This window comes from Salmo trutta, chromosome 6, assembly GCF_901001165.1.
Source record: "Salmo trutta chromosome 6, fSalTru1.1, whole genome shotgun sequence".
Taxonomy (NCBI): domain Eukaryota; kingdom Metazoa; phylum Chordata; class Actinopteri; order Salmoniformes; family Salmonidae; genus Salmo; species Salmo trutta.
This window is the reverse complement of record NC_042962.1, coordinates 30013756-30037256: the sequence shown is the minus strand read 5'-3', so window position 1 is coordinate 30037256 and position 23501 is coordinate 30013756. Positions and strand designations below refer to the sequence as shown.

The 23501-nt window shown below is 41.8% G+C and overlaps 2 protein-coding genes across 7 annotated transcripts in view; one reads left to right on the top strand and one right to left on the bottom strand.

Moving 5' to 3' along the window:
- lmbr1 (limb development membrane protein 1) overlaps positions 1-5945 on the top strand; it is a 55703-nt gene extending 49758 nt beyond the window's left edge. The window contains exon 17 of the mRNA XM_029756135.1: positions 2987-5945. Coding sequence (XP_029611995.1) covers positions 2987-3072 — 86 coding nt within the window. The 3' untranslated portion in view covers positions 3073-5945. The remainder of the gene's footprint in view (positions 1-2986) is intronic.
- A 2099-nt stretch (positions 5946-8044) lies between these two features.
- Positions 8045-20264, bottom strand: rnf32 (ring finger protein 32). 6 transcript variants are annotated; one of them, XM_029756130.1, is made up of 7 exons: positions 20184-20264; positions 17667-17919; positions 17345-17487; positions 14450-14607; positions 14097-14205; positions 9880-10047; positions 8045-8800 (listed from the first exon to the last, which is right to left on the bottom strand). In XM_029756130.1, the coding sequence occupies exons 1-7, from the start codon at positions 20196-20198 to the stop codon at positions 8564-8566; spliced, it is 1083 nt and encodes a 360-aa protein (XP_029611990.1). In that variant the 5' UTR covers positions 20199-20264; the 3' UTR covers positions 8045-8563. The 6 variants fall into 6 exon arrangements, 5 of the variants coding, with proteins under 5 accessions (XP_029611990.1, XP_029611991.1, XP_029611992.1 ...); XM_029756131.1 differs by lacking the exon at positions 20184-20264 and adding an exon at positions 18430-18632; XM_029756132.1 differs by lacking the exon at positions 8045-8800 and adding an exon at positions 8845-9299.
- Between the last annotated feature and the right edge of the window lie 3237 nt (positions 20265-23501).

The window sequence follows — 23501 nt, the reverse complement described above, 5'->3', positions numbered from 1 at the left end:
ACAGGCAATGAGAACAATCCGAGGATACTGTTTTCAACAATTGATTGCTTACAGGTTCATTTATATGTTATTTAAGAACATATTGCTATCTATAATAAAGTTGTATGAAAAGAAAGGCAAGCCCATTTCTCAAAGATTATTACAGACAACTAGAAAAATCCAAGGATACTGTTTTCAGTTATTCGCTTACTTTATCCAGCCCCGGCGGCAGACTGGCTCAGCCAGGCTTCATCGTCTAAATGTGAGGAGTTTGCGTTATATTTCCTTGTAAAAATGGCTAACATAAGCTATGGCAGTGCAGTCCCTGTGCAATACTGAACCAGATTGTCCCCTAACTCGGCCTCCCACCGTTGAGCTAGTTTTCCATGATAAATGAAAGAGCGTTTGAAATCCTCCACCTGTACAGCGTCTTAGATTTAAGTGCCATTTTTGATACCTTTTGACCATAAGATATTGGTAGAACTGGTAGTCTGGCGAAATGGTTTGGTCTTTCTGATACTGTGCTAAACTGGTTTCATCCTGATCTTCCTGGGGAAGAATGAATAAGGGAGAGCAGATATCACCTGTGGAGTCCCTCCAGGGATCTATTCTTGGTCCTCTTTTGTTCTCATTATACATGTTACCCCTTCATAGCTATGCAGATGACACCCAGCTATACATATGTGCAGCACCAGATGGCCCTAATGCTATCAACTGATAGGTTAGTTGTTTTTGAGAGCCTTAATACATTAATGTCCAACAACTTGGTACGTTTGAAGGAGGGCAAGCCTGAGGATCTGGTGATTTGGCCTAAGAGTCCAGAGGGGACAGCGAACTCGACTCATGGTGTGTCTCATTCTTAACCCTTCGCCTACAGTGGTCGCACCCCGAGGAAATATAATTAACATAACAAAATAATCTCCATCAAAATCCGTCTAAGCTGGAGAGATGTTTTTCTGCGTGGGCTGTGTCTCAATCAACTGCATCCGCCGATACCTCCTGCAGTGAAAGGTAGCAGAGCTAGAGCGGTGTTTGTCAGACCATGAGACATCCCGAAAATGGGTTTTCTCACAAAATCGTATGTAGCGTTCAACCAGTTTGGCGTACAAACTCTATTGAAAGATGACTCTCACGAACACAGTGGTTTTCTCCATTTTGCGCTAGGGTGCCAAAAAGCCTCACAAGACTCGTCTGAAGTCGGTACAGCCTCTTCTGACAAGGTCTGTGGTGTCCGAACTGTTTGGGCTACACACTAATATGACCCCTCTGTGTAAAGCTGAGAATCTCACAAAAATTATGAAAATGTCTAGGTCCGCCTGGCAGGCTGGCCGGACCTAGACGCATGGCCGTCTAGCCGGCCGGACCTGGACTCATCTGAAGGTCCCCGGTACCAGTTTTTTTTTTTTTTTTTAATTATGGAAGTATATATGGAGATAGTCATTAAACTAAAATAAGGGGATAAATACATGAAGAAAAAAAATCCTGCTCTTATATCTCTGAGATTGTTCTGAAGTGTCTGTCCTAACTTCCTTTAGATTTTTTGGGTGACTTTCATTTGGACTGTATGTTCCATGTAGTGACTCTGTTATTCAGTGCATTTCTATTGGCTAATAGCACTAACTCCAAATTCTATGTTTCATCCATTATATATTTGTTGATATCTTCAGGGGTTTTAAATGTCAAAATCAAAAGGCTAAATAATCCCTGGTATGACCATTTTTAAAACAATTCCATATGTTAGCTTAGAACCCTCCCCCGGTTTAGAGTCTAGAAGGTTAAGGCCTGGTACAGATACAACAGCCGTCATAAGCAGAGATGAGATAAAACTAGACAGTTGTATAATTTTTTATAAGCTTTCTAAAGATAAAAAAATAAATATGGTCGGCTGAGACTGTTTCTACGGTAACGATGCCTCTGTACCTGTACCTGATAAAACTTTTGAAACAAAGTTGTTTTGTAGCAAAGTGTTTCAGCAGACAAGTATCATAGAATACATGCGCCAGAAATGGGGCACACTTTGACCTGTCAGGAAAAATATCAGCAATTTAAGCTAGCTATTAACTACAGCAAGTAGCTAGCTTGCTGTCTGCTTGGCTAAACACAGAGCGTCTTAGCACTTTTCTTTGATTGACTAAACTGACAAGTATCGTCTCGCGCCTTTCGCTAAGATTTGACATGTTTAATCTTGGAAACTTCAGCGGCCGTCATGAGACGTTCTAAAACTAGACCGTTCAGGTCAAGCGAACGTTGTTGTAAAGCTAAGTAACACCGTCATGTCTCGGTAGCTGTATCTGTACCGGGCTTAAGACTCACCTTTTTAGCTTGGCTTTTAATTAGTCTGGATATTTTAGATTTTGTTTAGTTTTGTCTTATTTTAATATTCTAATGTCCTATCCTGTTTGTACTTGTGTTTTGCATTCTATGCTGCTTTACTGGTTTGTCATATTTCTTTCTCTATTTTGTATTATTTTATATGTTACAGCACATTGAGTTGCTGCCTCTGTATGAATTGTGCCAAATGAATAAAGTTGTATTATTATACGCTTTGTGCTCAGATTGTCTGAACCAAATGAATGCTGTATGATTGCATGTTCTATCATTTTTACTATAGTTATTTGCACAGACGAGACGTTTAACCTTTTGGTCATTTCAGTAATAATCAATCCAAATGACATATTTCATAGAGAGATGGTGACTTCTGTCACAACTCATAACCTGTTCCAAAGTTTCCGTGGGTCTGCATTCTCTGCAACCTAGGCAGCAATATGACTTCTGTGGCTGCAGCCAGATAGATAGATATCAAAATCCACTGTGCCTTTGGACTGATGTGAAGATGATGAGGCAAAGGGGGAAAGTCTCTAAAGCTTGTTGTGACAGGCCCAGGATGTCTGATGTAGAAAATGTCAAACGATGGAGGCAGTGTTTTTCAAAAAAAAAATATATATATATTCCTCGTCTGTGTGTGTCTTTTTAATGACATTTCTGCCCCTTATCTCCTCCTGGCCAGGTCTGGATAAATTACAACTGTCAAACAGCCCCACAGACCCTGAGTCTGGGAAGATCGTGGCCAACGGGCATCAGAAGACTCTGTGAAAGAGACAACTGACACACACACACACACACACACACACACACCTCATGGCAGCCAAAGGGAGATTTTGACAGTACTGGGATTGAGTCTGTGTAAGAGACTTAGTATACTCCGACAGTGTCTGACGGGCACTGCGAGCAAGAGTAATTTAGCTTCGTGACATTCCATCCTCTTCCTCCTGGATCGATGGATGCAGGACTTGGACAGGGACACGTTTGAGCCCCCTGACAGACTGGCATCATCACAACAGTTGATGTTGACCTCAACAGTGACTCTGACCATGAGCCACCACGCCGATGTCTGGGGGACTTTCTCTCAGCACCAATGTTCCCCCCCCATCTCAATCTTTTCATACATTCGAATTCTAACCTCTTGCGTTCCGTGCTTCCCTGATCACTTTTTCTGTTATCCCCCCCCCCCCGTAATTGCACTATGCCCTATTAGCTTGGAGGTGATATGTAACCTTTCGATGCAGAGGCTGAAGAGATGCTCGCTGACTAGTAGCCATTTTTACACTTATGTCCTATTTCAATGTCTGTCTGTTTCCACCATAGTTACTGAATGCAGTACATTTCACCAATTTTTAAAATCCATTTTGGTTCTAAAATGCACCTCAAGTGTGTTATTTGAAGAGAAAAAAAACAGCACCTTCTCACAAGTATAATGAGAAGAGTTCCTTTTTTGAGAATTAGGAAGTAAATGTGACATGTATCAGTGGCCAATCACAATAGAATATCTGTGTTATATGTAAAGACTTGGTGGTCTCCCATAGTCACCTTATTCAGTATCTCGCATGTATAGCAGGGCTCGCCAAGCCTGGTCCCGAAGAGCTAACCTCCTGTAGGTTTTCGCTCCAGCCCCAGTTGTAACTAACCTGATTCGGGCTTATCAACCAGGTAATTATTAGAATCAGGTGTGATGGATTAGAGTTGGAGACAAACCTACAGGACAGTAACTCTCCAGGAAAAGGGTTGGCGAGCCCTAGTGTATGGATGGCTTCTGGTTTGATAAGTGGACTTTTTGTTGTTGTTTTGTTTAAAATATCCACACATTTTGAAAAGATGATGGCATTCTTTGCTAGACTTACTTGCTGTTGAACTCTCCTGCATTAAAAACAAATTGTACTGATTACTCTTATTCATTTTACATATCGCCTTTAGCCGTTTTACGTGTCCCATTCAGTTGCTTTGCATGTCCTCACAGGCGTCTGTGTATGGCCACTTCTTCCCTCTTTGCAGAGCTTGCTGGTACATTTAGTGCCCGTTCACCTAAGTGACCACACCAGAGATCAGTCAGTGTCTCCTCCATTGACACAGACTGAATGGAGAGGTACTGTAGAGGAGTTAGGAGGGACTAGCCAATCCTTCCATCTTTCTGGTCATCTCAGGCCAGTTGTGAATGTGTCACAATGTGCTCATTTTATTTTGCGTTACACACTCTGCCCTGTGCGTTCATTATTTTGTCTCAATTTGAATGACTCTTGTTTAGTTGCTGTTGATTGAGAAAACTATAGAGTGATCCACACGTCTTTTTTTGGTTCCAAAGAGCAAAGATCGCAGCTTTCAAAGTTTGGTCCTGTGGGTGGATGTTCTGAAAATATGTGTTGGTAAGCTTGATCTCCCCAAATAACTATGCTATTTTGACTTTTTTTTATTTATTTCACAGGGCACTAAGCTTTGTTGAACCTCCTTTTTATTGTACATTTTGTATTTACATGTCAATTAAGTACATTTGTAAAGCGCTTTTCATTAAAGAATAATCTCAGTGCATAAGATAAAAAAATCAAAATACATATTTTAACGCAACTAGACAGGGTCACTGAGACAAAGATCCAAGCTGACACTACAAGGTACAAGGAGCACAGCTGTCAACAGAAAGCCTTCCTAAAGAGAAAGGTCTTTAGGCCCGTTTCAAAGGAGCCCAGAGTCTGTGGTGCCTTCAGGTGGTCCGGGAGGGCGTTCCAGAGGCTGGGGACGGTCGAACTGAATAACACTCCATTATAGTCAATAGCAAATTATCCCAAATGGCACCCTATCTCCAAAAGTAGTGCAATAGAGTGCCATTTGGGACAAACAATTATGCTATCACTGCATATTATTGGTAGAGGAAGCACACCATAAGCACAACATTACAATCGTACATTTCCAATGAGTTTGAGGTGTACACAGTCTGGGCCTGTTCCAGTCCAAGGGAACAGTTTTGGTTGCCTTAGTTTTTCCTCACTTGCCGAGGGTTTGAAATGTTGAAGCGTGGCCTGTACTGTAGGTGGAGTAGCTAATCAGAAGCGTTGTGCCCCCTCAGATTTGTCCTGTTTAGTTGTTTCTCTGTAATACTGCTAGACCTAGAAATGTCATGAAGTTGACTTTAGCTAGCCCAGATTGGTTCCCAACCTCATAACTAGCCACCAAAAAGCCATCAGGCAAGTTCGAGTAGCTAGCTCGTCTAACTATCTTAGCTGGTACACCTGCTGGCTAACTTTAGAAAAGCAAGCAATAACTTAGTGTACTGAATGATACTTGCATTCCTTTCAATCTTTTATTCAGATTTGAGCAGAAGCAAATCTGCATACAGTTTCTTTTAAAAATGAACCAGGAGGATACAGACCGCTCAAGAGGTATGCTTAGATATGCAGAATATATATATAATTTTATTACATCGAAATAAGCATGATTATTGCTCTAGAACACAGTAAAAAACAGCCATTCTCACGTACTTTGTGCCCCCTCACATTTTGGATGTAGCTATAGTTTTTCTGTTTCTGCATATAATTTCCTACAAATGAACGTGAATGTATTTTTTTTTTTTTTACCATGTTCTTTGCTATATGTGTGTTTTACGATGTTGGTTTGTTTGCAAATAAAACAACGAAAGTCGACATTGCTTTTTCATTTCAGTTATATCTGTAACTTCAACAGCATTTGTGGTGTACATCACAGGCTTCCTTTTGAGATAAGAGCACACTTGGCACAAGTTAGCTTGCTGTTACCATGGCAGTATCTGTCTGTATGAACTCTTGACAAGTCACAGTATTCTGGAGGACTGGGACTTGAGGAAGAATTGCACTTTATTGGTATGGATGCCTGAAAGTGATAATTGATTTGTGCATTTATCCTTTGATGAATGCATTTAAAGTCTGTTCATACAACAGGAACACCTTCCTTCCTTCTGTCATTTACAGCCTGCAAACCACAACATAAGAACTGCTGGAAGAGCTCAATCTAAACATTCGCAAATGTTTACATTTAAATTCTGGAGGTATTGTAGAAATATATAATTTATTTGGCTCCATACTCCAACATTTTGGACCTGAGATCAACCGTTTTACGATACTACAGTACAGAATGTCACATTGAGGGTGTTTTCATACCCGTTTTAGAAATTAATGCACTATGTATCTAGTCCCTCCATTTTGAAGGTGTCATAAGTATTGACAAATTCACTTAGTGTGGTAAATTGTCAAGTTTAGTATTTGGTCCCATATTCTGAATACTTACACATTGTAGATGTTACCATGATTACGGATAATCATGAATGAATCGTGAATCATGAGTGAGAAAGGTAGATGCAGAAAGACCATGCCCCCAAAACATGCTAACCTTTCACCATTACAATAACAGGAGGTTAGCATTTTCTAGAGTATATCTACAGTGCCTTCCGAATGTATTCAGATCCCTTGACGTTTTCCACATTTTGATACGTTACAGCCTTATTCGAAAATTGATTTTTCCCCCCCCCATCAATCTACACACAATACCCCATAATGACAAAGCAAAAAGTTTACATTTTTGTTCATTTACATAAGTATTCAGACCCTTTACTCAGTACTTTTGTTGAAGCACCTTTGGCAGCGATTACAGCAGTCTTCTCAAGCTCTGTCAGGTTGGATGGGGAGCGTTGCTGCATAGCTATTTTCAGGTCTCTCCAGAGATGTTAGATCGGGTTCAAGTCCGGTCTCTGGCTGGGCCACTCAATGGCATTCAGGGACTTGTTCCAAAGCAACTACTGTGTTGTCTTGGCTGTGCTTAGTGTCGTTGTCCTGTTGGAAGGTGAACCGTCACCTCAGTCTGAGGTCCTGAGCACTCTGAAGCAGGTTTTCATCAAGGATCTGTCTGTACTTTGCCTCGTTTCTGACTAGTCTCCCAGTCCCTGCAGCTGAAAAACATCCCCACAGCATGATACTGCCACCACCATGCTTCACCCTAGGGATGGTGCCAGGTTCTCTATATGTGACGCTTGGCATTCAGGCCAAAGAGTTCGATCTTGGTTTCATCAGACCAGAGAATATTGTTTCTCATGGTCTGAGTGTCTTTAGGTGCCTTTGTCAAACTCCAAGCGGGCTGTCATGTGCCTTTTACTGAGGGAGTGGCTTCCATCTGGCCAGTCCACGATAAAGGCCTGATTGGTGGAGTGCTGCAGCGATGGTTGTCCTTCTGGAAGGTTCTTCCAACTCCACAGAGGAGCTCTGTCAGAGTGACCATCGGGTTCTTGGTCACCTCCCTGACCAAGGCCCTTCTCCCCCGATTGCTCAGTTTGGCTGGGCGGCCAGCTCTAGGAAGAGTCTTGTTCGTTCCAAACTTTTTCCATTTAAGAATGGAGGCCACTGTGTTCTTGGGAATCATCAATGCTGCAGAAATGTTCTGGTACCCTTCCCCAGAGCTGTCCCAATCGACACAATCCTGTCTTGGAGCCCTACGGACTATTCCTTTGACCTCATGGCTTGGTTTTTGCTCTGACATGCACTGTCATTTGTGGGACCTTATAGACAGGTGTGCGTGCCTTTCCAAATCATGTCCAGTCAATTGAGTTTACTACAGGTGGACTCCAATAAAGTTGTAGAAACATCTCAAGGATGATCAATGGAAACCAAGATGCACCTGAGCTCAATTTCGAGTCGCAAAGGGTCTGAATACTTATGTAAATAAGGTATCTGTTAAAATTTGCAAACATTAAAATAAAACGTTTTGCTTTGTCATTATGGGGCATTGTGTGTAGATTGCTGAGGATTTATTTATTCAAGGGGTCTGAATACTTTGCGAAGCCACTGTATGCATTAACTTTCTCATTAATTTATAATTATCCGTAATCATGGTGGCATCCACATTACTGTAGAAGTGTTCAGAAACATTCTATTCTTATTTACAATAAGTGACACTACATTATTTACCATTAATTTCTATTGGGCATAACATAATCTGAAACAAGTTTGTAGGTTCACAAGCTTGATGTAATCATTGCGTTCTAGAAATATGCAACCAAATCCTAAACTTGACATTTTAATACACTGAATTTGTCCAAATACTTATGACACCTTCAAATGGGGGGACTAGACAAAGTATTTTAATTTCTAAATAGTGAAACATGTATATAAATTCAAAATACTGGAGTATAGAGCCAAATTAAAAGTTTTCGTTTCATTGTCCAAATAAATACGTAGGAGTGTATGTTTTAGTTACATCCAACTGTCTTTACAATTATATAGAAACTATTCTGAGGTCAGACCAGTATTTTGTGGTAGGGAGACCTGCACAGAGGACATGTAGGTCGGCCGTCCACACAGAAGGCTTCGAAGGCTTCCAGGCAGGGCTGGTGGAAGAGGTGTGAGCAGGACAGGAGCACAGTGCGTCTGTTGCTGTGGTGTTGGGCGAGTGTCCTCCCTGCCTCCGTCTCTAGTCTGGCGCTGCACAGAGCGGTGAGACAGATGGGACAGTCCCGTGTATCTCTCTGGATGACCTGTGACAGTGGAGACAGACAGGGCTGTAGGGATAGACCAGTATTCCAAAATAAAAGCCATCTTCAATAAAATACCGCCACACTACCACATAGGGTTGGGGAATCAATCTACTTCCTGAATTTAAAGGGAATTTACCCCAACCCTGCTACCAGACATTTATAATGGCTATCTTCTCTCACAATAGCTTCCATACACACCCTTTTATCTTAAGTTCAATGGACATTATCTGGTTTAGCGTGTCACACAAGCTTGTTTGGCCGTGTGTCTCTGCGATACCGTTGTGGGGCAGGTATCTACTCCAGCTCCACCAATAATTAACTTCCTTTATTCAGAAAACGGTCAACGCGCTCAAGGCTTAAACGCTTGATAATGAGCTTTGCGACATTTATGGTGTTTACCTTCACCAGGAAGGTGCACGGTGTGCGATAAACACGCTGTGAGTTCACTGTTTGGTTCGAGGAGTCGAGGTTGAGCAACACCTGTTGCCCTGTGCACAACCTTTAACACAAGATTACATTTTTTTATTTTTATTTTTTTAAACATACCCTTTTCCACCTCCTGTGGGATTGTGGGAAACTCCATTGGCTGTCATTGAAAAGACCTATATACTGTACAACAGAGCCTAAGGAACAGCAAATCTAGATCTCTTTTCAATTTGAACCACAGTACAGATGGCTCAGACGGGGCGATGAAAGGCCTGGTGTGCATTATTAGACTGGCTCTGTTTTCTTGTAAACACAGAGGATTATTTCCTTCATTCATTTGGAAAAAAGTGAATGATCATTTCTAGGAGATTTGACTTTGTGTAGCAGCTGCAGCACAGCCTCTCCTGGACAAGCATTAGCATGTTGAATGAATGGCATGGCTACAGGGAGAATTAGACCAGGATTAGGACTTCATGAGAGTCTTTTTGATAGTGCACCGTGGTATTTGTATGGTGAGTTTTTCCACAGTAGGGTTGCACAATTCCGGTAACTTTCCCAAAATGTTCAGGTTGTCCAGAAATCCTGTGTGGAGATTTCCAGAAAACCTGGGAATGTTGGGAAAGTTACAGGAATTGTGCAACCCTATTCCAAACCTTTTCCTGTATTTTCTGCCAGTCGTCTTCCTGCGGCTCCGAGACGTGCTCTCTCTCAAACTGATGGAACACTCTTCTGCTCGATGACACCGACTGGTCGATATCGTTCAGGAAAGCCTCTACGTCCGTATGACAGTATTGGACAAAGCTGTCATTCAACTCCTGAAACTAATTGGAAACAATTTAGTTACACAAAAGGGGCATCGTTCAATTGGACACCAAATAGAGTTCTGTTTTTCTATCAGATATAATTGGTGCTGTATTGTAATGCTTGAAGCCTGCTGACAAAGTCAAGTTGTTTAACAGGCCAGATCGATACCGACACGTCTCAGACTTACAAGGAAAATGTATGGAAACCAGTGAAAAGATAGCTGGTGCTGGGAAACGTGCACAAACATACACACAAAGGCCATCCCTCAGGATGCCCCACCGAGCTCGCTCCTGTCACAGTGACATCCCAAGTACTTTATTGCTGGGCTTTTATCACTAATTAAACAACTGTTAAGCATTCAGATGAGGTTTTATGGGCTGACTTTTCCACAGCGAAGGCAAACAACGTGGGCCCTGGTGAACTTTGCCTCGTCTCACTGCAGAGGACAGGAAAAGGGACGGAGCAAGGGGAACAAAGGAATGGGGGAGGGAATGGCGTTGTCTCACCTCAATCCATCTTGATGTCAGCAGTTATCCTCAATGTGTTGACCTCAAAAAGCTAAAAATGGAAAGCTGGTCATTGGAATCACCTGATAAGACTGAAAACTAGAATATCTTAAAGGCTTTGCTGCCTGGGGGCAACTGCGGCTTTACCGTGAGGATGACAGACATGTTGACACTCCCAAATTACACCATATTCCCGAAGTAGTGCAATACTTTTGACCAGGGCCCACAGGGCTCTGGTCAAAAGTAGTGCACTACATAGAGAATAGGATGCCATTGGGACTCAACTTGTCTCTGTGTGATGGAGGAAGTCCTACTCTGTCCCAGATTCCTCGAAGGAGCCGACAATCCCCATCCTTGACGTCACCAGGATGGGATCCTGGATGGGGCTAATGTTTTCCAACAGAGTTAATTAGACCAATAAAATTGCTGCTCGTGTTTACGTGACATGCTAAAGCAGTGTTTATAGATGGAGGATGAGAGAAGGGGATTGTGGGTAGGACATTGACCTCTCCGAGCACATTACAAGTTGGGCGTAATCAAGGTGTCACTCGTAATATCGGTCTCTCTGAACCCACTGAAGCACTCTGATTGATTACAGAGAGCTCTAGAGAGAGACATGAGTGGCCTCTCTTTAATTAGCTATCAGAAAGGCTAGTGATGGAATGGACCCCTAACCAAGGCTGCGTCCCAAATGGAACCCTATTCCCTTATAGTGCACTACTTATGACCACAGCCCAATGCAAAAGCAGTGCACTATATAGGGAACAGGCTGCATTTGGTAGACATCCCAAGGCTCACACGGTAAATATACCAGTAAAATCACTATATGTGCTTCTCAAGTGTGTTTACTATTCAGCTGTGTCTCTGCAAATCGCCACTACAGTCAGAGGTAAGTAAGCACCGTGGAGGGGGAGATTTCAGTCTCACTAGGTGGCAATCTATCCTTTTCCAGGGAGCCACAGACTAGAGAAAGCAGAGGCCTTAGTGTCGATAGGCACCATCCAGTTGCTGGAACCCACCAACAGCCAGCCAAAGCTGAAAGGACAAACCCCTTTATAATGTGTATTCTGTCCTCAGATCAAAGTAAAATCCTGTGGAATATTTTAGTTAAGTGGGACAGTGAAGAAAGCCAGTGCAAATGACAACCAGGGAACCTGCCACAAATATGCACCCTCCCTCAACCCCCTCTTTCCGAGGGGGGGGTGCAAGCACACAGACAAACACACAGTGGGCCCTTGCTTTTGTGTTGACCCTGGAATGTCCAGACTGTTTGACCAAAACACACACTCTCCGTAATTAGTTTACAAACAGTGTATGATTCACATGGCATCAAAGGCCCTCTGAAGCTGCTTAGAGAGTTGAGTTCCCCTACCCTGCACCTCCACCGATGCCCGTGTCCACTCCACACTGACCTGGGATCAGATCTGCTGTCGGTCCGTCAATCACGGCAACCTAAAGTCCACTGCTAAATAGGTGAGGAATGTCCGGCGGGTGAGTTTCAGGAAGAATGGAGACTTGCATCCCAAATGGCACCCTATTACCTCTGGTCAAAAGCAGTGCACTATGGGGAAAAGGGTGCCATTTGGGACAAAAGCTTATAGGAGTGGGGAAAGCCTCGGCAATGTGACCTGGTAGTCACCAGTGGACCGACTCACCAGATAAGAGCACATGTTTTGACCCGACATAGCATTGTTCAGTATTTAGTAAGTAGAGGAACTACAGTTGAAGTCAGAAGTCTACATACACTTATGTTGGAGTCATTAAAACTCATTTTTCAACCACTCCACAAATTTCTTCTTAACAAACTATAGTTTTGGCAAGTCGGTTAGGACATCTACTTTGTGATGACACAAGTCATTTTTCCAACAATTGTTTACAGACAGATTATTTCACTAATAAACTCACTGTATCACAATTCCAGTGGGTCAGAAGTTTACATACACTACGTTGACTGTGCCTTTAAACAGCTTGGAAAAATCCAGAAAATGATGTCATGGCTTTAGAAGTTTCTGATAGGCTAATTGACATCATTGGAGTCAATTGGAGGTGTACCTGTGGATGTATTGAAGGCCTACCTTCAAACTCAGTGCTTCTTTGCTTGACATCATGGGAAAAATCTAAAGAAATCAGCCAAGACCTGAGAAAAAAAGTTGTAGACCTCCACAAGTCTGGTTCATCCTTGGGAGCAATTTCCAAACACCTGAATGTACCATATTCATCTGTACAAACAATAGTACGCAAGTATAAACACCATGGAACCACGCAGCAGTCATACCGCTCAGCAAGGAGACGTGTTCTGTCTCCTAGAGATGAACATACTTTGGTGCGAAAGGTGCAAATCAATCCCAGAACAGCAGCAAAGGACCTTGTGAAGATGCTGGAGGAAACAGGTACAAAAGTATCTATATCAACATAACCTGAAAGGCCGCTCAGCAAGGAAGAAGTCACTGTTCCAAAAACGCCATAAAAAAGCCAGACTACGGTTTGCAACTGCACATGGGGACAAAGATCGTACTTTTTGGAGAAATGTCCTCTGGTCTGATGAAACAAAAATAGAACGGTTTGGCCATAATGACCATTGTTATGTTTGGAGGAAAAAGGGGGAGGCTTGCAAGCGGAAGAACACCATCCCAACCGTGAAGCACGGGGGTGGCAGCATCATGTTGTGGGGGTGCTTTGCTGCAGGAGGGACTGGTGAACTTCACAAAATAGATGGCATCATGAGGATGGACAATTATGTGGATATTTTGAAGCAACATCTCAAGACATCAGTCAGGAAGTTAAAGCTTGGTTCCAAATGGACAATGACCCCAAGCATACTTCCAAAGTTGTAGCAAAATGGCTTAAGGACAACAAAGTCAAGGTATTGGAGTGGCCATCACAAAGCCCTGACCTCAACCCTATAGAACATTTGTGGGCAAAACTGAAAAAGCGTGTGCGAGCAAGGAGGCCTACAAACCTGACTCAGTTACACCAGCTCTGTCAGGAGGGATGGGCCAAAATTCACCCAACTTATTGTCGGAAGCTTGTGGAAGGCTACCCGAAACGTTTGACCCATGTTAAACAACTTAAAGGCAATGCTACCAAATACTAATTGGGTGTATGTAAACTTCTGACCCACTGGGAATGTGATGAAAGAAATAAAAGCTGAAAGAAATAAATCCCTCTACTATTATTCTGACATTTCACATTCTTAAAATAAAAGTGGTGATCCTAACTGACCTAAAACAGGGAATTTTTATCAGGATTAAATGTCAGGAATTGTGAAAAACTGAGTTTAAATGTATTTGGCTAAGGTGTATGTAAACTTCAGACTTCAACTGTACTTGATGTGGAACCTTCTCAGGGGTTTGATGTTTACATCTTTCATAATCAGTGTACATAATACACATATCAGTCCCTCATCAGGGTTGGGTTGAATTGCTTTTCCATTCAGGAAATCAACTGAAATTACCCCAAAAAATGTATCTCTGAGAATTTCAGTTTACGTCCTGAATTGACTGAATCGAAAATGAATTGACCACAACCCTGCTCCTAAATGACACAGTTGTTAAAATTACCTTTGTCTCAAAGAATCTTCGTCGTAGCTGTTTGTCTTTTGGGGGAACCGTTTTCCTCATATGTCCGTACCACTTCCGAACAACATAGCCGCGCCAACACGCTTGAATTCTATCATTGACGATATGAAAAACATTTAAGTAGGTAAAACAGCAGGGATACCATCCTAACACAGGGTGAACATGGTAACTTGATCAATAAGGTCTGGTTTTCCTGGACGTAGATTAGGCCTAAAATTAGTCTTGGATTAAAAATCATTCTCAGTGGGGAATCTCCATCGAGTATGCTTTTTAGTCCATGGCGAGGTTTAATCTGATTCCAGGAAACATGCAGTCCGTTCTCTGGAGATGTTTACCTGATGGCACACCTCTCTTTGAAGAGGCGAGCTCCGTCGTGGATCACTCTGGTCTCATACTGCTCCTTCCTGCACATAGGACAGCACTTCCTACCTGAAAACCTCTCAAAGGCCTGCAGACAGGCTCTGTGAAACACATGGGAGCAGGAGAGCAAAACCTAGACACAATATGAATATCACTATTAGTGTTGATTGTTGAATATTATACAGTATACTTATGCATTACAATCATATAGTTATATTTTCATTAAATCAGCTTTAGCCTTAACTAGATTTTTTATTTTTTCGGTCCCTCATACGTCTGAAATTCCCTTGGCATTTCACTGAATGACTTGTCGTTTTGAAATGATTGTGGCATGCAGAGCCTCCTGGGTATGCTGGTGTGTATGTATTGGTTTTCAACATCTCTTAAGTGTTTTTGGTGATTCCTGTGAGAGGTGTGTGTGTGTGTGTGTGTGTGTGTGTGTTCTATCCAATAGTCCCCACATCCCCATGAGAACAAAGACTATTTTAAGCTTAGGGTTTAGGGTTACAATTAGTCTTAGAATTAGGGTAAGTGGTTTAGGGTTGAGGTTATGGTTAGGGAAAATAGGATTTTGAATAGAAATAAATGTGAGGTCCCCATGAGGATAGAAGAACATAACGTGTGTGTGTGTGGTGTACTATTTGCTCAGGAGCCAGTGGGAGTCAGCGAGCCCATGCTGGGAGGGCTGGGACCTGGGGCTGCAGTCTCCTCTCCTCCACCTCCCACAGACTCTTTTGTCGTCTGCACTCACAAGGAGAGAGGAGACAGCAGCCCCAGCTATGGTGATTGGCACACACAAACCAGTGTACTCAAAGCTCTGCAGGGCAGGGGGAGCCATATTGATTTCCCATTGTTTTTGGCCCAAACAACAAACTCCATCACCAGTGAAAGGGCCCCCTGCAGTGCACAATCTATATCTAGGAGCTCGACAAGCCATTAGACTGGAGTGAATTTTAGCTCTTGCAAGCAAAGTCTGCTTTACCCTACAGGCTTCACAGAGAGAGGCTGAATATGAAGGACTGGGAAACCGAGAGACCGTTTTTGAGCCACTTCTGAATGTTTTTACATGGTATTTTTATTTTATTTATCATTTCACCTTTATTTAACCAGTTAGGCCAGTTGAGAACAAGTTCTCATTTACAACTGCGACCTGGCCAAGATAAAGCAAAGCAGTGCGACAAAACAACAGAGTTACACATAAATAAACGTACAGTCAATAACACAATAGAAAAATCTATGTACAGTGTGTGCAAATGTAGAAGAGTAGGGAGGTAAGGCAATAAATAGGCCATAGAAGCGAAATAATTACAATTTACCCTTAACACTAGAATGACAGATGTGCAGATGATGATGTGCAAGTAGAGAATAGAGATACTGGGGTGCAAAAGAGCAAGATAAATAAATAAATAAATACAGTATGGGGATGAGATAGTTGGATGGGATATATACAGATGGGCTACAGATGAGCTATGTACAGGTGCAGTGATCTGTGAGCTGCTCTGACAGCTGGTGCTTAAAGTTAGAGAGGGAGATATAACGCTTCAGTGATTTTTGCAATTCGTTCCAGTCATTGGCAGCAGAGAACTGGAAGGAAAGGCGGCCAAAGGAAGTATTGGCTTTGGGGATGACCAGTGAAATATACCTGCTGGAGTGGGTGCTACGGGTGGGTGTTGCTATGGTGACCAGTGAGCTGAGATAAGGTGGGGCTTTACCTAGCAAAGACTTGTAGATGAACTGGAGCCAGTGGGTTTGGCGACGAATATGTAGTGAGGACCAGCCAACGAAAGCATACAGGTCGCAGTGGTGGGTAGTATATGGGGCGTTGGTGACAAAACGGATGGCACTGTTATAGACTGTATCCAGTTTGCTGAGTAGAGTGTTGGAGGCTATTTTGTAAATGACATCGCTGAAGTCAAGGATTGGTAGGATAGCCAGTTTTACGAGGGTATGTTTGGCAGCATGAGTGAAGGAGGCTTTGTTGCGAAATAGGAAGCCAATTCTAGATGTAATTTTGGATTGGAGATGTTTGATGTGAGTCTGGAAGGACAGTTTACTCCTAACCAGACACCTAGGTATTTGTAGTTGTCCACATATTCTAAGTCAGAACCGTCCAGAGTAGTGATGCTAGTCGGGCGGGAGGGTACGGGCAGCAATCGGTTAAAGAGCATGCACTTAGTTTTACTTGCATTTAAAAGCAGTTGGAGGCCTCGGAAGGATTGTCTGTGGTGGGTATGGTCTGTGTTTGGTGTTAGTAAAGTGTTAAATAGCTGAAATCATAATCAGCAATAACTGATGTTGTATGAATGAAAGAAATGGAAATGATTTAGGCCTGCAAAAATGGCTAAACGTCTTATAATACAATTTCAAATAATTGTAGTTTCACTAATAACAAACCCATTTAACATGTTTTTGTCAAACAGATCAACAAATCCACAAAGATTCACATTTGTCCCTTTCCCTTGTTAGCAGGCTATAATTAAAAATGTTCCTTCGAGTCAAATTAATATTTACACGTGCATCTATGGAAACTGTGCTTTGTGAGGCCGTCTATTCTACCCTGCATTCCTCGGGAGATTGGCATCTTAAAAGGGGATCAGAAAGGTGTAAAAGACTGAACGACCCTCACAGTAACACACTGATTGCTACATCGTCGTGTCACAGTTGAGTTCCAAGGCAGTATGGGTAAATTTGTACAGTTGTCTACACAGATTAGAACACACAGGAACCTAAGGGAGGGGGAGAGAGTGTGTTTGGGAAGGGGAGTGGGCTGCCCTAGAGGGGTGAAGAACAAACTTTATTTTTTTTTTTTTTTTTAAATAGTCCTCTGACTGACTGAGAATAAACACCAGGTATTGTGTACAGAGGAATACCTGAGTCTGTAAGCGAAACTCCTCCCTGCAGATCACACAGGGCTGCTTGGAGTCCCCTTCATGAATCGACCTCGATTTGACCCGACTCCATTCATCTACCGTCAGTTTCCTTGCTGGGGATTGCACCAAACCCAATTTCTGGGCTGGAGAGGCAGACAACGGCAAACAACAACCCAATATCAAACAACAAATGAAAAATGTCATACATAATAGCTCATCTCTCACAATGAGACCTCCTCGTTCCCAAAGTGTTGTTGAACTAGTTCCCAACTGCTGATGTAACAAAGCTTTATAAAATACATTTGATTGATTGCTAGCTTACCTAATGTCAGTGGTGGAGCTGCTGGGTCGAGCACATACTCTTTCTCCTCTCCATCGTGTTGCTGGGGCCCTTTCTGTTTCACAGTTCCACGGTTTCGTCTGCAGTGTGTTTCAGTGGAGGCTCTTCGGCACCATCTTGTCTTCACAGGGTCACACAGTGACAAATTCTGAAGCAGTAAGTTTCGTGCAATATGGTCTTGAAGGGCAACTGAGGTGATTGCTAACTTTCCACTGGTTGCTTTTGAGTTCAAACCCTGTAAAATGAGAGGAAAGCTTGACTTTGTAAATCTGACCTTCGATTGTGGAAATGTACACACGTTGAAAAAAGTATTTAGCGAAATGGGACATGCATCTGTTCTGTTGCTTTATGACAGACAAATAGGCTACGTGTGGCCCCTTCGAAGACTCATAAGCATATCAATTTCTATGGTTGTACCCAAAATCTAAATTTATGCATTGTTTATGACAAATGCACTTTCTTATTTTCAAACATTGTTTCTCAGATCACATGCACAACGTTTCTGAAGACGTTACTATAATGTCACTCACTCTGAAAGATGCCCAAGTAACTTGTTAGTTAGCAATCTAGCTAGCTAACGTTACATTGCTAAGCAACTGCTACAAGCAAATTAACATAAACGACTTGCTAAATATGCATGCGTCTGAAAGAGTGTCGGGAAAGGACACCTGCTATAATTGTTGCAAAAACTATTAAATGAGCGAAATTAATCGGGGAAAAAAAGACCAAAGAGTAAAATTCAAACCTTCCGCATTGTGATCTGTTAGAGGTAGTGTTTGTATGGTTACGTTACTTAGTAACCAAGGAGGCAGTCCTCCATCACCTCCTCTCCATCCCAACAAGTTCCTTAATCAATTGAATCAGTAGCTTGGTTTCCATCCAATTAGCGACAGTTTTTCATGCGAATTTTCTAGAATCAGCATAAAGAAACTATGCGCATTTTCCCACCAGTGGAGTGTTTCCACCAAACGGATTTGTGGATAAAAATCAGTGCGTGATGACGTAGTTTACACCAAATGCAGGTTACTTTTTCGCTTACATTTTTATGTAGTCTACTGAATACAAATCTAAAGTTCAATGTGTTTCCATCGCATTTTTTTCAACTCGACCGATAGTTTGGTCACAAAAAAATGTTGGGAAAATAGCAAATGTGCATACTCTGGTCTTGGCACGTGCACTCTAGCCAATTGCTCGCGGATACTGTGCTGGTAGGCTAGTCTACGTGATGAGATTATTATTATGGATAAGAGCGAGAATATTTGTATTTGTCAAACGGAAGTCAAGCTTCGGTCGTCATGTCACCAGAATAAGACCCTCGACATTTATTTGAAAGGAGCATCAAGATCACCGTGCACTTTCACCACTCTGTGAAGTTCAACATAATGTATTTAATCTGTAGCCTAATTAACAGTGGTTCCCAAACTGTGGGGCGCGAAGGGTCGTCAGGGGTGGCGCGGAGGTCCCCCCTTCTCCCCCATTATTATTCTTTGTTTTATGAACTCAGTCCGGCTTTAAACTTACTCTTGAAAGTTGTAATAGTAGAATGCACAAGGTGCAATTTCGAAATTGGGTAGTTCCTCTTGTCATGTTAGTCATTGCATACTTTAGAGAGCTATTTATAATTTCTCAGGGATGTTCCCCAATGCTGGAAGGGGGGCCCTTTAGTGAAAACGTTTGGGAACCCCTGGCCCCTTAGTGAAAACGTTTGCGAACCCCTGGCCTAATAGGCTAAACTGCATGGTTTCTCGAGTCATAGAGGGAGGACCACACACCATACCATCGCGTGACTCCAAGTTTACTTCGATATGATGGTTATTATATCAATATTTTGTGTAATATTCAATCGACATTTTTTGCATAATTTATTTTACTGGCACAAAAAGATCCCACCATGTAAAACGAACAAATGATCTTGTCGGCATTAAACAAATTGTACCGAAACGTCCTGTTTCCATCACAGCTGTCATACTTTTTTATATACAGTATAAACACTGTGGATGGAAACTTGGTTTGTTTCCATTATCTTGTCCAGGGATATTTTGTCAACATGTACAAAGTTCGCATAGAAAACACATGTGACAAGTGCCTGCTAGACTGCGTTTCCATTTTAATAGCTTATCCTCTGTGGATAAAAACAAACAGAAATGACGTCACACACATCTCATTTTCTCTAAAAACCTAATAGTGTCTAATAAAAATTCTACCCTAAACATCCCTACCCGAAACCCTAACCATTCTAAATGTCAACTTCAATGGGGTAGCGTTGTCCCAAGGATCCCGGATAGCACGGAATAATAGAGATGTAGCCTAGTGGTCGAAGTGTTTTCATTAACCATTTAGGCAAATTGCGCGTTGATAAATTGGCGACAGCCTGTATGTCCTCCCACCGATCTGTTTAATGTCTCAGGTAGCCTGAGAAAGCCAGCATGGATAGAATGCAATCATTGACTAATAGGCTATTTGCCATATTCTAATCATTTTCATGCGCCAATTTATTACCATGGTCCGTGCCATGGTGAAACATGCACTCCTGTAGATCTGAAATAATTGGATGGTGAAGCTTGCCAGCCAACAAGAAAAGCAAGGCGACACAATTCAGGGAATCTTGAAAGTCAGGACAATCCAAGTTCTGCAAAGAAACATACTTTTTATAGTTAAAAAGTAGATTTTGCAAGCAGTAGACATATATATAATGAATTGTAGAGTGGAACGTTATGGTTACGTGATCAAGTGCCCCGCGTACCTTCATAGTTTATTCGAAAAACGCCGTTTCCATTAGTCGCGATATAGAACGTTCTGCCGCGTTCACATACTAGTCAGAACTAGGAAATTCTGAAATTTCGACTTGCGGAGTCGTTAAACGCAGCACCAGTTAAGAAATTGTATATTTCAGAGTTTTCTACTTCCGAGTAGCACATGAACGTTGCATAAACAAAAGAAAAATCCACCACTGTCGAATTCATAAAAAAAAGTGTCAATCTTTCTCCTATATTTGCAGTTTCCATTAGGCCTACACATGTCGGAATATTTTTTTGTTGCGACATTGCTTTTGTCGAATAAACCTAGGTCAATGGAAACCTGCCTAGTAATTTTTTTAACCTTTAACTAGGCAAGTCAGCTAAGAACAAATTCTCATTTTCAATGACGGCCTAGGAACAGTGGGTTAACTGCCTTGTTCAGGGGCAGAAAAACAGATTTGAACCTCCTGCTAGAAAACACTGGAATATATTCTGTAATGGTTTAATGTAATTTCAGGTGTCTTTCTACATGCTAGACATACAGTCCATTTTGAAATTATTTAGACTCCTTGACTTTTTCCACCTTTTGCCTTATTCTAAAATGGATTAAATAAACATTTTCTCATCAATTAACACAAAATACTGACTAAGCGAAAACAGTTTTTTAGAAATTTTAGCTAATTTATAAAAAATAAAAAAAATACCTTATTCACATAAGTATTCAGACCCTTTCCTCTGAGACTAAATTTAGCTCAGGTGCATCCTGTTTCCATTGGTCATCCTTGAGATGTTTTTACAAGTTGATTGGAGTCCACCTGGGGTAAATTAATTTCATTGGACATTATCTGGAAAGGCACACACCTGTCTATATAAGGTTTCAGAGCAAAAACCAAACCATAAGGTCGAAGGAATTGTCCGTAGAGCTCTGAGACAGGATTGTGTCGAGGCACAGATCTGGGGAAGGGTACCAAAACATTTCTGCAGCATTGAAAGTCCCCAAGAGCACAGTGGCCTCCACCATTCTTAAATGGAAGAAGTTTAGAACCACCAAGACTCTTCCTAGAGCTGCCCGCCCGGACAAACTGAGCAATCGGGGGAGAAGGGCCTTGGTCAGGGAGGTGACCAAGAACCCGATGGTCACTCTGACAGAGCTCCAGAGTTCCTCTGTGGAGATGGGAAAACTTTCCAGAAGGACAACCATCTCTGCAGCACTCCACCAATCAGGCCTTTATGGTAGAGTGGCCTGACAGAAGCCACTCCTCAGTAAAAGGCACATGACAGTCTGCTTGGAGTTTGCCAAAAGGCACCTAAAGACTCTCAGACCATGAGAAACAAGATTCTCTGGTCTGATGAAACCAAGATTGAACTCTTTGGCCTGAATGCCTAGCGTCACATCTGGATGAAACCTGGCACCATCCCTATTGTGAAGCATGGGGGTGGCAGCATCATGCTGTGGGGATGTTTTTCAGTGGCAGGGACTGGGAGACTAGTCATGATCGACGGAAAGCAAAGTACAGAGATCCTTCAAAACCTGCCCCAGAGTGCTCAGGACCTCAGACTGGGGTGAAGGTTCACCTTCCAACAGGACAACAGCCAAGCCAACGCAGGAGTGGCTTCAGGGACAAGTCTCTGAATGTCCTTGAGTAGCCCAGCCAGAGCCCGAACTCTTCAGGACTCTGGAGAGACCGGAAAATAGCTGTGCAGCAACGCTCACCATCCAAACTGACAGAGCTTGAGAGGATCTGCAGAGAAGAATGGGACAAACTCCCCAAATACAGGTGTGCCAAGCTTGTAGTGTCATACCCAAGAAGACTCAAGGCTGTAATCACTGCCAAAGGTGCTTCAACAAAGTACTGAGTGAAGGGTCTGAATACTTATGTAAATGTAACATTTCAGTTGATTTATTTTTATACATTTGCAAAAATGTCTAAAAACCAGTTTTTGCTTTGTCATTATGGTGTATTGTGTAGATTGTTGACGAAAAAAACCTATTTAATTGATTTTAGAATAAGGCTCTAACGTAACAAAATGTGGAAAAAGTCAAGGGGTTTGAATACTTTCCGAATGCACAGTATAGGCTACATTATTGAAATTGTGATTTGATACCAAGTAAGCGTCTCATTTTAAAAAAATGTGTCTGAATCAATAATATAGCCTATATAAAACCTGGATGACTGACGGTTGCGTTGTATTGAAGCCGCTGCGCAGCCATCTTGGTACTTCTCCATTGTAAAAAAAAAGAAAGATTTTGGAAGCTATAAAAATGCATTTATTAATGTCTACATTCGTTTTTGACACATTTATTCTATTACAGACACCTTACTGCATACTTTAAAATTATGTTAGCTCAACATACAAATAAATAATAATTAAAAATATATATAAATATAAAAAGAGAGTACTGTTACTGTCCTCACTACATCCAAAAATACTTAAATACACATAATTTTGTCCTTGAAAGATTGAATTTAAATATTGTGGAATTCCTACTGGAGAGTGCCAATATGGCCGACAGGTGGCTTCAAAACCTCTCAATGACCAATACATAGCATCAGCAATCCAAGGTTTATACACATCATTGGTCTGAACCAGGCTACCCAGATTTTACTGCCTAAAAGTTTAATAAAACATACTGCTTTTATAGGGCTGCTTTACTAAAAAAAAATGTATTCAGGGATCTAATAGCATGATGATGATAATAATAATAATGTTTGGATTTTATTGTTGTTGATCCCTGACTGTCTAGCTACCTTCAGGAGTTGAACTTGATAGGCAGACCTACCACACCTATTTTCCAATTATCACATTCACACATCCTAAAATGCTGTTTCTTCCATGATTAGTCTTCCCTGTGGCTCAGTTGGTAGAGCATGGTGTTTGCAATGCCAGCATGGTGTGTGCAATGCCAGGGTTGTGGGTTCAATTCCCACGGGGGGCCAGTACAATTTTTTATTTTTTTAAAATGCATGAAATGAAATTTATGCATTCACTACTGTAAGTCGCTCTGGATAAGAGCGTCTGCTAAATTACTAAAAATGTAAATATTAATTGATGAATTGTATCAACAGTATCTAATCTT